Raw genomic sequence first — 14,047 nt, forward strand, 5'->3', positions numbered from 1 at the left:
GGAAAATCATTTAATTGTATATTTAAACATAATTGAGTGATGAATTTTAGATTATGTGAATTGTCTCAATGAAAGAAGTTAAAAAAACAAACACTTGAGTGCTTATTCTGTATAAAGTACTTTCACTGAATTGCATTATCTCTGTGACCCTCTCAACCTGAGGTTGTCATTCAGACCATCCCTATGAGTCACGTTAATGTAGCACTTTTATTTATTTCAAAAAATTTTTTAATATTTATTTTTGACAGAGAAAGAGAGACAGAGCATGAGCGGAGGAGGGGCAGAGAGAGAGGGACACAGAATCTGAAACAGGCTCCAGGCTCTGAGCTATCAGCACAGAGCCCAACACTGGGCTCGAACTCACAGACCGCAAGATCATGACCTGAGCAGAAGTCGGATGCTCAACTGACTGAGCCACCCAGGTGCCCCTATTTATTTATTTTTTTAAGTTTATTTATTTTGAGAGAGACAGAGACAGTGTGAGCAGGGAGGAGAGAGAGGGGGAGAAAGAGGGAGACACAGAATCCGAAGCAGGCTTCAGGCTCTGAGCTATCAGCACAGAGCCTGATGCGGGGCCCAAACCCACAAACCGTGAGGTCATGACCTGAGCTGAAGTGGGACACTTAACTGACTGAGCCACCCAGGTGCCCCCAGATTTTAAGTAATCTCTACACCCAACATGGGGCTCAAACTCACAACCCCATGATCAAGAATCACATGCTCTACTGAGCCAGCCAGGCACCTACAGAAACCTTTTCTGTAGGCTGAAGGCTCTACAGAACCTTTTCATCTTTTTTCATCTGTCCTCCAGCACAGAGCTTTGCACTTAGTAAATGCTACTTTGAGGTTTGTTAAATAAAGATGTAATGGGACACTATAAAATGGACATTTGCCTTGTGGGGTGGCAGGGATGTGGCCAGTTTTCCCATTCTCTGGTCAAAATTCAACTCTCTCTCTAAAAACTAAAACTGGCTCACTAATGTGGAAACAACCCACTAGCCCTGCAGCATATTCCACCCTACAACAAAGGTAGTTTCCCTAACAATTTATTTTTCATTTATTCAATCAATTTTATTTTCAAATTATACCTTAAAATGGCAATTGGTAATTGAGACTTAGTAACTTGGGATTTTTTTGTTGTTGTTGCTTGGTGAGTTCTTTCTAAGGTAAACGTTTCAGTATTTGTGCTACAACATTATGATGCCTGTATTAAGAACAGCACAAAACTGGGGCGCCTGGGTGGCGCAGTCGGTTAAGCCTCCGACTTCAGCCAGGTCACGATCTCGCGGTCCGTGAGTTCGAGCCCCGCGTCAGGCTCTGGGCCGATGGCTCGGAGCCTGGAGACTGTTTCCGATTCTGTGTCTCCCTCTCTCTCTGCCCCTCCCCCGTTCATGCTCTGTCTCTCTCTGTCCCAAAAATAAATAAAAAAACGTTGAAAAAAAAAATTTTAAGAACAGCACAAAACTTAAAAACTTTCACAATGGGGTCAAGGTGCATGAGCCAGAAGCTGATACTCTGAAACAAAATGGCAGGCAGATAATCACAGGTTATCAATTGGATGCTGGGGTCCAATCTCTAATTACTAAAAGCCAGCACAGAGTCATCAAGAACACATGATGACAAAAGTAACTTACTGTTATCTTTTTTTAGTAAAAAGACTAATTGCCTATTATTAGCTGCCTATTATACCCTGTAATATCTTTTCTTACATTTTTGGTTGCAAACTCTTTGATTGCTTCCTACATAACAACTGTGTAATTCCATTTTTATTGAAAGAGAACTGAAAGTCTAATCTTTCCTTAAGCAAGATTGATAGAAATCTGCTTTGTATAATTGAGAGTTGACAGAAGATTTTTTTTCAACTTCAAATCATATTTTATTATTGGAAAATCATTTACATTTTTAGGTTTCTTGTCAAATAATTTATTTTTTAAAAAATCTCAAAACATGTTCTAGTACATTCAGTAACAAAGATCTACCAGTGTTACACATATTAAGAAAACCTGTATCATGTTTCTAGTTGGAATAACTAAAATCTATATGCCTGTGCTTAATGGAGCTCTTAACTTACTTAAGTACAAAGATATAAAAACTGAGTTTGAAAACTTCAAACAATTTTAAGACAGACTTAATTTTTCATGATTTTCCCAAAGCCAGTCATGATATTTGTTTAACTTATGGTCTTCAGGGTGCACCTGGAAGAAATACAACACATTGGGAGACAGAAGTTAGTCAGAAATACATTTTTAAAATGGGCCTTTCAAAGGTACAGTAGGGGAACAATACCTTATTGTAATATTCCTGCAAATTAAAACCTTTAACCTAATTAGATTCATGAGTACTTAAAACTCTATCTTACATTAAGGCAATCCTTCACAAAGTACTTTCCAATTTAGTACTGATCTTTAACATGACCTAGCACGTGGGCTGGTGACAACATGAGTCAAGTATTAATATGCCATTTTTCAGAAGAAGGTTATAGACCCTGAGAGTTATCACAATAAATGGAGGAGCAGGGATGGGCTTAGCCAGATCTACTGGCTGAATGCTTCAGGGTGAGTCACAGACTAAGAGGGCAGTGTACCAGGCCACCTGGCAGTACCCACCGGCTGCCAGGACACCCGCTGGATGTCTGTGGACAGGGGACACTCATTTGAATGGGTAGCTGAAGTAGGGCCCAGTTACTGTAAAAGCAGTCTGGGACCACTAGGAGAAACCCCCACAAGCATATATTCCAAGTCCAAACCTGCCTGCTTTCCTTCAGTGGTGTCATTTTTGAAGGCTAATATGACTATGACAGGAGGAGAACCACATCAGGCTTAGAGACCACACATGAATAGGAATGACATTACAGGGCCAGAAGTGATAAACTGCTGGAGGTCAGTCAGAGGCCACACCAAGGAGTCTTTATGGAGGTGGGAGTGTCTACAGATCCTCTCCCTTCTGCCAACAGCCCCATGCCATCACTGCCCCTCAAGCCTGGAACAAAACTAGTTGTGATGGTGGCAGCACATGTGCCCAAGAAACAGTTTTGGCTATTGGATGGGTGTATTTTGCCTCAGAGACAAAATGTGCTGGAGATGTTATGGCTGGGGGTGGGCCTCACCTGCTTCCACTCATTGACGCAAAAAATTCGGTAAGAGTCATTGCCATATTTGCCAATCCCGTGAAGCTCAATTGGGTACCTCCACTGCTTTGTCAGATATTCATCTGCAAAGATAAAACCTCACTTATCAGGTCAGCTTCTAGAAAAGATACTTTCCCCAAATATGTGGTGATGCAGAGCTGGATGGTGAGAAGGGCAGGAAGGGACAGCAAAGAGTCTTTCCTAACAACCCCCGTTCTGATGGCTCTTTCTTCTGAATTCCCACAACACCCCTGTCTAAACCTCTCACCTGCCACTTAGTAACCATTGTGATTTTCTGCTGTGCTAACTAGACAAAGGTAAAGTCCCTGAGGTCAACAGGGCCTTCTGCTTTGCTGACTTCTTCATCCTTCCTAGATGGCCTGCCCCAGTGCTGAGCAAAGATTTACTGCTTGGGTCAGTGGGAGACTGTGGTTTGGGGCAAGTGGATTGTTTTCACATGCTCTTAGCCCTTGAGCTGAATGACCTCTATTAATATAGCATCCTAGAACATTAAAGTTTAAGGTTTGACTCTCTTAAATAGGCATAGTTTATGTTCTTTCCTTTGGGTATATGGGAAAGTACCTGAGAACTTGATAATGGTTTTTGCTCGAAGATCATAGAGACCAAGAGGTTTAAGAAGTTCTGACACATCTCTCCAGTCTGCGGTTCTTGCTACCTCAGCGGAAGGGTACTTCTCTAGAAACTCCCAGAGCACAGGGATTGCCATTTTACCTGGGAAGTAAAAGTAACTGTGATTACAAGCCTCCTGATGGGTTGTTTTTAAGTTCAGGTACTTCCTCTCTAGAAATCTCATACAGAGGGGTTTGTGTTTTGTTTTGTTTTGTTTTCCTTTTTAAATCCCTGATGAGAAGCCATTACTTGAACTGGTAACCACCTTCAGAGTCAATAACCAATACTCCTGACGATTTGGCTAAGAGTTAAAAAAAATTTTTTTTTAACATTTATTTATTTTGAGACAGAGAGACAGAGCATGTACGGGAGAGGGTCAGAGAGAGGGAGACACAGAATCTGAAGCAGGCTCCAGGCTCTGAGCTGTCAGCACAGAGCTGGATGCAGGGCTAGAATTCACAAACCACGAGATCATGACCTGAGCCGAAGTTGACCACTCAATCGACTAAGCCATCCAGGCGCCCTGATTTGGCTAAGAGTTTAAATCATGCTGATACCTGGCCTTGCATGATATTAATTTTCTTTTTTTTTTTTTAATTTTTTTTGAATGCTTATTTATTTTTGAGAGAGACAGAGACAGAGCATGAGTGGGGGAGGGGCAGAGAGAAAGAGAGACACAGAATCTGAAGCAGGCTCTAGACTCTGAGCTGTCAGCACAGTGCCTGATGCGGGGCTTGAACTCACGAGCCGTGAGATCATGATCTGAGCTGAAGTCGGACACTCAACCAACTGAGCCACCCAGGCGCCCTGCATGATATTAGTTTTCAAATAATCCAGTCATCAGATAACTAGTATAAAAGCATACAGAACACAAAGTGCCAATGACATTAAAGAAAGCATTCAATGAAAAAGAAATGCTTTTACACATGACAGAGGGTGGAAGAATGTTAAGTAACTGATTTTCACTATGACCAAAACTAGTTTGGAAGTAGAAAATAAATGACAATCTATCTGTTCCTTAGTGCCAAAAAGGCTTTGGCTGTCATCTAGTCTAACTTCCTCATAGCTGAAGAGCTGCAGGGCTGCAAGAAGTCCTTGCCTGAGGTCACACAGACTCAAAGTTCAACTTGAACCCAGGGCTCCTAATCAATCCAGTGTTCTTTCTCCTCATCGCACTGTCTCTAAGATAAAGATTAAAATAATCCACAAACCTGAGGTCCGATTGAGAAATATAGTAGCGATGAGGAGCTTCCATGGATCATGGAAAAGTGTTTCTTGGACGAGGTTAAAAGGTGACCGAGGAGGTGTCCACTTCTTAAAGGCTTTGCGTCGTGGGGGGCTAAGGGCTAAACAAACACACTGCATCAGAGCTGAACATCTGAAACAGACTTAAGATCGGATTTTCTGATTGGGAAAGGGATACCTTCTTTGTTATATTTGCTGGAAAAATATAGGCTTGTTTTCCTTTTTTCTATTTGTGTCCGTGGAATGGTATCTTCTGAAAAGGAAGGGTGAACATTGTTTATAGAAGCTATGGCTTAGGCTAAAGAAATACTCAGGGGTACAAATAACAATAACACACTACTATTATAAAGCATTTAGTACGTGCCAGGTACTGTTCTAAGCAAAGCACTTTACAAAAATTAACCAATTTAATACTATGGACCTACAAGCTAGGTACTATTTACTTTTACCTTACAAATAAGGAAACGGAGGTACAGAGAAACTAAGTAAACTGCTCAGGGTCACACAGCTAGTGACAGAGTTGAAATTCAAATCTAGGCAGTCTGGCTCCTGAGTCCATAACTTTGACCACTGTGTTACACTAGTATTCTAAGACATGCTCAGAGTTCTTAGTACTGAAAAATTAGAATATGGAATATTTGAAATTAGGACATACTTGTACAATGTGGTCATTAAACCATTTTGAGACTATATCATGAATAGCTTCCCCCATGTTCTTAATTTTTAAATAAAAACGCAATATTCTACATATGATCCCAATTTAATAAAAAAAGAAAAAAAAAGATTAGAATGTAAAAAACCAAACCGGTATAATGGTTATTGCTAATTGTTCTTTTCTCCTTTAATTTTCTATATTTTCCAAAATTTCTGTGGTGAACACTTTACGCTTAAAGAAAGGCCCCAGACAAAACAGAACCTGCCGAAAAACCTGATTTGGACCTTGGAATACTGACCACTGTCTACTGGGAAGCTCAGTTAATTTAAGAAAGACCATTTGACCAGCATTATTGGGCTTCCCAAGTTTTTAAAATCATCACATTTAATACTCTCCATAAGGTTACCCTCTAAATTTGAATGTCTGTTAATAATATCTTGCTATTTGTATAGCGTGAGCCATCTTTTTCACTTCTCCTTTTACTTTGTAATATTCTTGATGTGAAACACAGGACTGGTGAGGATTATTACCTCCATTTTATAGATAAACAAACTAAGGCTTAGAAATTAAACAACCATCCTGGGGTGTCTGGTTGGCTCAGTCAGGAAGAGCATGAGACTCTTGATCTCAGGGTCATGAGTTTTTGAGCTTCACGTTGGGCACAGAAATTACTTTTTTAAATGTTTATTTTTGAGAGAGAGAGAGAGAGAGATAGGCAGACAGTGCACAAGGAGGGGAGGGCCAAAAGAGAGGGAGACACAGAATCACGAGCAGGCTCTAGGCTGATAGCACAGAGCCCACACAGGGCTCCAAGCAATGAACCATGAGATCATGACCTGAGTGGAAGTTGGACACTTAACTGACTGAGCCACCCAGGTACCTAGGGCATAGAGATTACTTAATAAAATAGTTAAAAAAATAAAATAAAACAGCCATCCCAAAATGAGAATGGGATCGACTATAGATTGGGATAGGTATCCAGCTCTCAAGATAATTAGCTGTTTTTTGCTATTCTATTTTGAATAGGCAAAGCCTAATATAAAGTCAAAAAAGAGAACAAAGGAAACTGCTCTTATTAGTTCCATTTCTTTTGTGGGCTCTTACAAATAATTATTAACTAGCCTCTTTTATTATTAGGAGACTGAAGCTCGGTTTACCTGGCAATTTCCAACTAAGCCAATGGGAAAGTCTTTACTATTCCATTGGACACCTCTTAAACTAAGGCTACTTCACCTGGTGTTGAGAACTAGACTTCTTTACAAATAGGATACTTCCATTTTGGTCACAAAAGGATGTTTTTCATATTTTATTTACCCATTATACTAGCAATAAAGCTACATAAACCTTAAGATTCTAAGAAGCTTGAAGTCTTTAAAGGACAGGCTTGTCCTACGTATATATGAAGCACAAGGTATATATATAGAAGCACTTCCTAGGTATATATGGTTCAGCTTCTATTAAAGATAAAGGAATTCCAGGCACAGCAAAGACATAAAACCATGAGTAGGGCTGAGAACAGGAATCAAGTCTAACCCCGTTCTACCATTTGTCCAGGCTGTCTCCCCATAGGACTTTAAGTAAAATTCTTCTTCTTTAAAGGAGTTATTCATTATGCCATAATGGCATAATGAATATATAATACAGGGCTACTCAAAAGGTCTTCTTTTTATTTCTTATTCACTGAGGTATTATAAAGGCAAAACTACTAAGCTCTGAACTCTGTATTAAGAGCATATTACAAATAATAGATGAACTATGTGATTACAGTTTTGAATTATTTAGAGCTCTAAAGCATTTTAGAGAAGCATTACATTATAATAGAAGATAAAAATGACTATGATATGTACGAAATGAAATTGGAAGTCACACATCAGTGATAAGTAACAGAAGGGGTGCAAAAGAGTAGACACTGACTATTCACAACCAGTTTATGCACATCAAGATTCTTCCCCAAACCTTTTCTCAAGTGGAGCTTTTTTATTTTCCCTAAAGTTGTAATATTATTGGCTGGAAAGAAGATGGGAAGAAGGGAATGCACTGTCGGGGAGAGTCCCTGCTGTTGAACCCGGGAGAGATGGTAGCAGCTGTTAATGGCACAATTCTCCTTTGCTGGGGGTATCAAGGCAGTAGCCAGCCAGTTCCCTCTATGCCATGGGTTTGAAGATTGGTTAACAGAGGTACTAGGAACAACTGGTAGGACATATCTGATATTTGGCCCTATTTCTTCATTCTATTCCCACATCCTAACTGGGTACCGGCATGAAATATACTGTCTGGGAGTATAAACTCATCACATGTTTACCAGCTGCTTCAGCGCTCTGAATACCTTGACATATTTTCACAGAAATAGAGTCTTTCTCCGTTTGTGAGCAGTTGTCATCCATTTCAGAGCCACATTTTAAAATGTCAGCATGCAAATGTTCCTTCCTTTCCCCAGCTTCTACTTTTGTTCTTATTTCCTCAGATTCTAAAAAGGTTTCCTCACACTTCTTGCTGTGTTCTGCTTCTTCGGTTGAACATAATTTGTTTATGATGCCAGGAGTTATTTGTTCAAAACAAAAGTTTGATCCTGAACTCAGTGATTTTTCTTTTACAATTCTCTTTTCTTCATTGGTTACACTGAGGGTCTTGTTGCTTGCTCCAGCATCAGAAATGGAGAAAGTTTTATCAAGCTGACTTCTTTGCTCAACAGGTTCACTTTCAGCATCTGCCTTATTATATTCAGATTCTCTTTTCCTATTACTTTGAGTAGACTCGGGAAGACCCTTCTGGCACCCTGTTTTAGTTTTCTTAATTTGAATTCCTTTTAAAATAGTCACCTTTCGTTTGGACTTTCTAACCTTTCTGGAGTCAACATCATTAACACCCTCATCTTCTTTAAAGTTAGATGGTCCTCTGCTATTTTGCGATTCCAAAGTACCACTTGGCAGGGGAAAGACACCTTTTCTCCACCAGCTTCGTGTCCTGAGGTTCCAGTTTGAATTGCTCCTTTCATTTTGCATTTGGGATGTCAGAGGCGCTATGTTGTTATCTTTATGTCTGGCCTTGATGCCCCTTTTAGAAGGTACAGTAAAATCAAAATCTTCTGGTGTAAGAGAAGTCTCTCCATTTTTGTGAAGATATTTAGCAAGTGAACTTTTGGATCTGAACTTCAGTCCTTGTGGGCTAGAAAATGATATTAAAGAAAACTTATTGGTAGTAAATAAAAGTGAGTTTTACAAAGAATTGGACCACATTTCAGATTTTTAGTTAATAATTTCCAAATGTTGCTATGGGTATTTGTCATTGAAAATTTAAAAAGCACGGGGTGCCCGGGTGGCTCAGTTTGCTAAGCGTCCAACTTTTGATTTCAGCTCAGGTCATGATCAAGCCCCATGCTGGGCGTGGAGCCTGCTTAAGATTCTCTCTCTCCTTCTTCCCCTCCCCCACTTGCATGTACTCTTTCTCTCTCTGCCATGGGTATTTGTCATTTAAAATTTAAAAAAAGTGATAAAGTGGTACTTCTAAATAGTTTTCTCTATGATAGTATAATTTTATAAATATTTACAAACTTACAAATTTAAAGGCACCCATTTGAAGTAGAAGTATGTAGTACGTACTTGTTCCCAAATCACTTGATATAACTAACCTGTGACACTCAAAGAACAGAATCCATAATGGCTGTTATGATAAAAATAGAAAAAAGCCAAGTTCTTGTTATGCTTTCCTGCTACCTATCTAGATAAAATGATTTGGCTGTGCTATCGGTACCACATTGTATGCTCACCTGATAAAATATACATCATATCTTCCTGCTGTTTTCCCTGATAACCTTTGCTTCACAACTCTTTCCCATCCGCATGGGACAGACTTACGGCATTCTGTCATTGTACTACCACCAATCTGACTGGAAGCAATGGATTCTTGCAGCAGGGGATTCCACTCACTGCTGTTTTTTATCACCATTTGCTTTTCATCTTCTCCCACTCTTTCCAATTCCAGAGTAACATCTTTCTTACTAAACAAACAAACAAAAAACAAAAACAAAGTACAGGTGATTGGCTTACTTAAAATTTATTTTCCTCTGCTTATTCAATTTCAATCCATGACAGAGCAGGAACCATATGGACTATTTAGATTATAGGAGAGATTAAAATCAGTATGGACCAGTCTTATGCTATGTGATTATCTCTCTGTCCTGCAACATGGGTTAAAAACGATTGGAAATCTCTGTATAATCTATAGAGGTATCTAACCCAGATTGTTTTCTACAAATAGGGAAACTAAGCAAGAGTTAGTAACTAGAATTAGAACCAAGTTCTTCTGAAATATTTTGGGGTTAATAATTTTGGGGGTTTGGGTGGGTCTTAAGAAATTATATAGTTCACATTTTAGGAATAAGGAAACTGAAGCCTGATGAAAACAGCACAAACTTTAAAGTCAGTGAACTGGGTTCAAATCGCAGCTCTTGCGATTTACCAGCTATGCATCCAAGAGCAAGTTATTTAACCTCTTAAAGTCTCCTTTCTTCACCTGTAAAAAGGAGGTAATACTTTCTTAAAGGTAGTTCTGGGGATTAAATTTTGAAAAAAACAAATCAGTAGATAAATCATCCTAACCCCGTATCTCACATATACAAGTACTGTACTCGAAACAAGACTGTGGCTTCCTCTGGAACTTCCTATAGGACTTCCATTTTGGGGTCACCGGCGCTGGCTGCTTAACGTGACATCTCCTACAAGGTTTTCCTGGGACCCTGCAACCCAAGCAGATCTCTCCTTGCTCCCCTTGCACAAAACCTCCCTGCTCCTTCCACCTCCCTCGTCATTTCGGGTAACGAAGTAGGGAGCACCCTAGGGCTGAACCTCACAGAGAATATCTGAGCCACAGCCATTGCTCCGAGTAAACTAACCCTGTGGGTCTCGAGCTCTGTCGATCCTAGGTTAGAAAGGACCACCAGCCTTCTATCCACCCCAGCCCGCTCCCCTTTTATAGTTGGTGAAAATGAGTCCCGAAAGGGGACAATGACTTGCCGGAGGTCACTGGGCTGGTCTGGGTCTAGGCGCTCACTGGAAGTGACCGAGCGGGCAGCTCCGTAGTCCCGCAGGCTCGGACTCTCCATCCTAGCCGTGCCCTTCAAGGGGTCTCCCGCGGCAGCAACTGGCCAAGAGGGTACGACAACCAAGGAGTGGAGCAGAATAAGATGCGAAAGCTTCTTCAGCTCGCAGAGCAAAGCTGAAACCAAAGCCGAAGAGAGTGAATGTCCGTCAGATCCCACCGCAGCTCCCTCACCTCCCCCTCAGCCACAGGCGCCATTTCCACGGCTCAGCCAATCAAATCCTTCGTCGAGGAAGACGTACCGCCTTCCGCGCGTTCGGACCAGTAGAGCGAGCGCTAGTCGCGCAGACACCTTTTAGGCCCCGTTCCATCTACGCTTTTGCTTCTTTCTTAAGCCTTTCCATTTAGACCTGCGCACTTGGAACTCAGCCGCGCGCAAGAGGCTCACTGCGCATGTGTGTTGCCAGGGGTAGCGCAGTAACGAAAGCCGTTAGGGGAATAGGGCCTGTTACTGAGGCGGGAGGAGGGGCTTGAGGCGTGAGGGAAACCGCGATGAGGGCCGTGTTGACGTGGAGAGATAAAGCCGAGCATTGGTGAGGAGCGGGGCGGTCCGGGAGGAGCGGGAGGCCGAGCCCTGGCGGGGGTGCGGGAACCGTTGCGGGAACCCCCGTGGTTGCCAAGGGCAACGGGCCTGCGGCCTGGGCTGAAGGCACTGAACCCCGGGTCTGCGCGACTGCAGGGTCGCCCTCCCACCCCTTTGCGGATGGAGAAACTGAGGCCTGGCGCGGGAGCAAGGGGGTGTACCACGCGTGAGGTAGTGGCCTGTCGAGGCCGTTTTACACAGACAGAATCAATGTCTGGCCCTGTCCAAGTCCGTTCTGGGTTCAGCTTACACCCACGGCAGTGTTTCTCGAACGTCACGATCTTTGCCACATCCACATGTTACCCATACTCTTGTTTCCTTGGCGTTTTTTCTCTAAATTGTCTCACTTACTTTCACTCAAATATGATTTTACAAGGAAACTATTGATCCGTATTTGAAAATCAGTACCACTTGCTTTGAGATAACTGTGAAACTTAAAGCAGCGAGAAACAAAACGGTATTATTAAGTTGTAGCTGGATACTGGCAACTAGGAAGCCTTTAAGCCCCTGGTCTATAGTCTGGAAAACTGGAAGGAAATTTATCCAGCGCCGTCAGAGAGGTGCTGGAGATGAATAGCGTCAAACCAAGACTTTCTCCTGTGCTTAATTAGAAGGCTTGAAAGAGAATCACCAGAGAATGACTTTCTCGCCTTAGGAGCGGATGTTAATGTTCTATTCCATTTTTATCATCGAAATCCATCATACAATGAAACATTTTGGGAAATGCTGACTTACTGGATCGTTCTCCTCAGCCTGACTTTAAAAATCTTCCTAGATGGTCTTTTCAAGCTTCATTGTGCAGCCTTTGTTTTGGCCACTGGAACAGGGCCCTTGCCATTCCCTCTCTGTCTTTGCTTAGTCTCTTCTGTGTGAAGCTAGCATGCCTTCTTTTCTCATTTCCTCACACTGAAATTCGGAACATTCTGTAAGGCTCCCTTCAGAGATGGTTTCTCCCTCTTCTGTATTCTGCACTAGTAATAGCTAACGCTTACTATGTGCCAGGCACTGGCTGAGAATTATGTCTTTTATCTCAGTCATTTCACAACATTCCTCTGAGGTAGGTACTGTAATTACCTCTGTTTTACATGAAACTGAAGCACAGAGAGGGTCATTAATTTGCCAAGGTCACACAGTGAATGAGTGGTGGAGCCAGCTTTTTTCCTCACTCCAGAGCCAGTGCTGTTTGTTAGCTACTACATTAATTTTCTTCATGTTACAGAGACTGCAAACTCAAATGCCTGCAGGAGTCAGGCAGGCAGTATCATGGGAGGTGTTTATTTGCATCTTAAACTCACAGAATTGCCTGTCTGTCTTAGGAGGATTCTGCTTTTCTACACCCCATTTCTCTTGAAACAGATAGCCTTCGCAGTATATCTTTCACTTCTTTTAATAGAAAATTGAGCTTAAAAAATTCTTTTTACTTTTTTCTTATAAAGCTGCTGAAAACTAGCAACTGAACATTTGGCTTTGAGGTCAGGGAGTAAGAGGGAATGGCAAGGAGTGTGGCAAACTAGAGATCTCATGCTCTGCCTAAAAGGGGCAGCTGCTGCTCAGCTCCTGCCAATTACTCCCCTGCAGGAATTTGGCCTCGAGTGCTCAGATCTTCCTGTTTCCACCAGAAGCTACGGATTTTTATGTGAAATGCCCTAATTTTTAAGTGTTGGCAACTAATTTAAAAAAACTGAAATAAAACACCATGTGAGCCAAACAAAACAGTTGCTGGCCAAATACAGCCTGATTTGCTCCCAGTTTTCAACCCCAGGCATAGATTTTGTTCATTCCTCTCTTGTGGTACTTAGAATCTGTCTAGTATGAGAGTTATTTGTGAATCCGTTATCCCAGAAGTCTATAAACCCTTCAGAAGCAATGGCTACTTTTTATTCATTTCAAAGGCATATTCCAGAGCTTAGACAAATCAGTGGTTGGTGTGACTATTTGATGGATATATGTATTCATGAATTAATGAATGAGTGAAAGAATGATGAATGAAGGTTGGTTATTTGGGTTTTGGCCCATTACAGCTTTGAAAACAACTGTTTAGAATAGGCAGTGTAGGGGTTCTATAGACCAGCGATCTTGGTGGCAGCAACATATGCCAGCTGGTAGCCCAGAATAAGACAAAGCAAAACAAAAACTATTTAAAAAAATAGGTAGTAGATCTAAGAGATCCCAAATATCTAAGATTAGTCCTCCACAACTGAACCAGCCACTGTCTCCTGGTCTGCTGTTTTGCTTCCAGTCTAACCTTCCCATGGCAGGAGGATTTCTCTTTTTTGAGTCCTGCTGCTGTGATCCATTATTCTACTTTGCATAATCCTAGATTGACTCCCATTTCCCTTCTGAATCAGATTGTGCATTTAACTAGGTGGTCCTGTTACCATCCCTCCTCCCCCACTGCTTGCTAACATTTAAATTTATGCTTTCCAGTTCAGCTGAAATCTCCATTTTTCTATCCAAAGCTCCTTCCTAGATGCTGTCTTATTCTCTGAACTCCCTCATTTTTTCCTTAAAACCACTGCTCCAGGTTTCCCTCAACCATGGTGACTTTTCTGGCTAGACTGCCTTATTCCAGTAAGGACAGCATCTGCTATTACCCTTCAGTCGTACTAGCTCATATTTAGTGAGTACTTGCTATAGGCCAGACAGTGTTTACACGCATTATTTTATTTAACCTCCACACAACCTATGAGGTTAGAATAATTACCCTATT

At 41.5% G+C, this 14,047-nt stretch overlaps 2 protein-coding genes across 9 annotated transcripts in view; one reads left to right on the forward strand and one right to left on the reverse strand.

Annotated features, from left to right (window-relative positions):
- Positions 1-1,858: 1,858 nt before the first annotated feature.
- MBD4 (methyl-CpG binding domain 4, DNA glycosylase) lies at positions 1,859-10,961 on the reverse strand. 6 transcript variants are annotated; one of them, XM_060631824.3, is made up of 8 exons: positions 10,666-10,961; positions 9,424-9,650; positions 7,984-8,822; positions 5,181-5,252; positions 4,969-5,103; positions 3,710-3,859; positions 3,107-3,210; positions 1,859-2,195 (listed from the first exon to the last, which is right to left on the reverse strand). In XM_060631824.3, exons 1-8 carry the CDS (start codon positions 10,756-10,758, stop codon positions 2,118-2,120), a joined length of 1,698 nt encoding a protein of 565 aa, XP_060487807.2. In that variant the 5' UTR covers positions 10,759-10,961; the 3' UTR covers positions 1,859-2,117. The 6 variants fall into 6 exon arrangements, with proteins under 6 accessions (XP_060487807.2, XP_060487804.2, XP_060487806.2 ...); XM_060631821.3 differs by having other exon boundaries at positions 7,960-8,822; XM_060631823.3 differs by having other exon boundaries at positions 1,860-2,195; positions 5,181-5,255.
- Positions 10,962-11,056: 95 nt separating this feature from the next.
- IFT122 (intraflagellar transport 122) overlaps positions 11,057-14,047 on the forward strand; it is a 72,238-nt gene continuing 69,247 nt past the window's right edge. Inside the window, exon 1 of one of the 3 annotated variants that reach the window (XM_060631831.2) lies at positions 11,057-11,287. In XM_060631831.2, coding sequence (XP_060487814.1) covers positions 11,247-11,287 — 41 coding nt within the window. In that variant the 5' untranslated portion in view covers positions 11,057-11,246. The remainder of the gene's footprint in view (positions 11,288-14,047) is intronic. The other 2 variants (XM_060631826.3, XM_060631829.3) reach the window with 2 other exon arrangements.

The sequence above is a fragment of the Panthera onca genome, chromosome A2 (genome assembly GCF_046562875.1).
Source record: "Panthera onca isolate mPanOnc1 chromosome A2, mPanOnc1 haplotype 2, whole genome shotgun sequence".
Classification (NCBI taxonomy): domain Eukaryota; kingdom Metazoa; phylum Chordata; class Mammalia; order Carnivora; family Felidae; genus Panthera; species Panthera onca.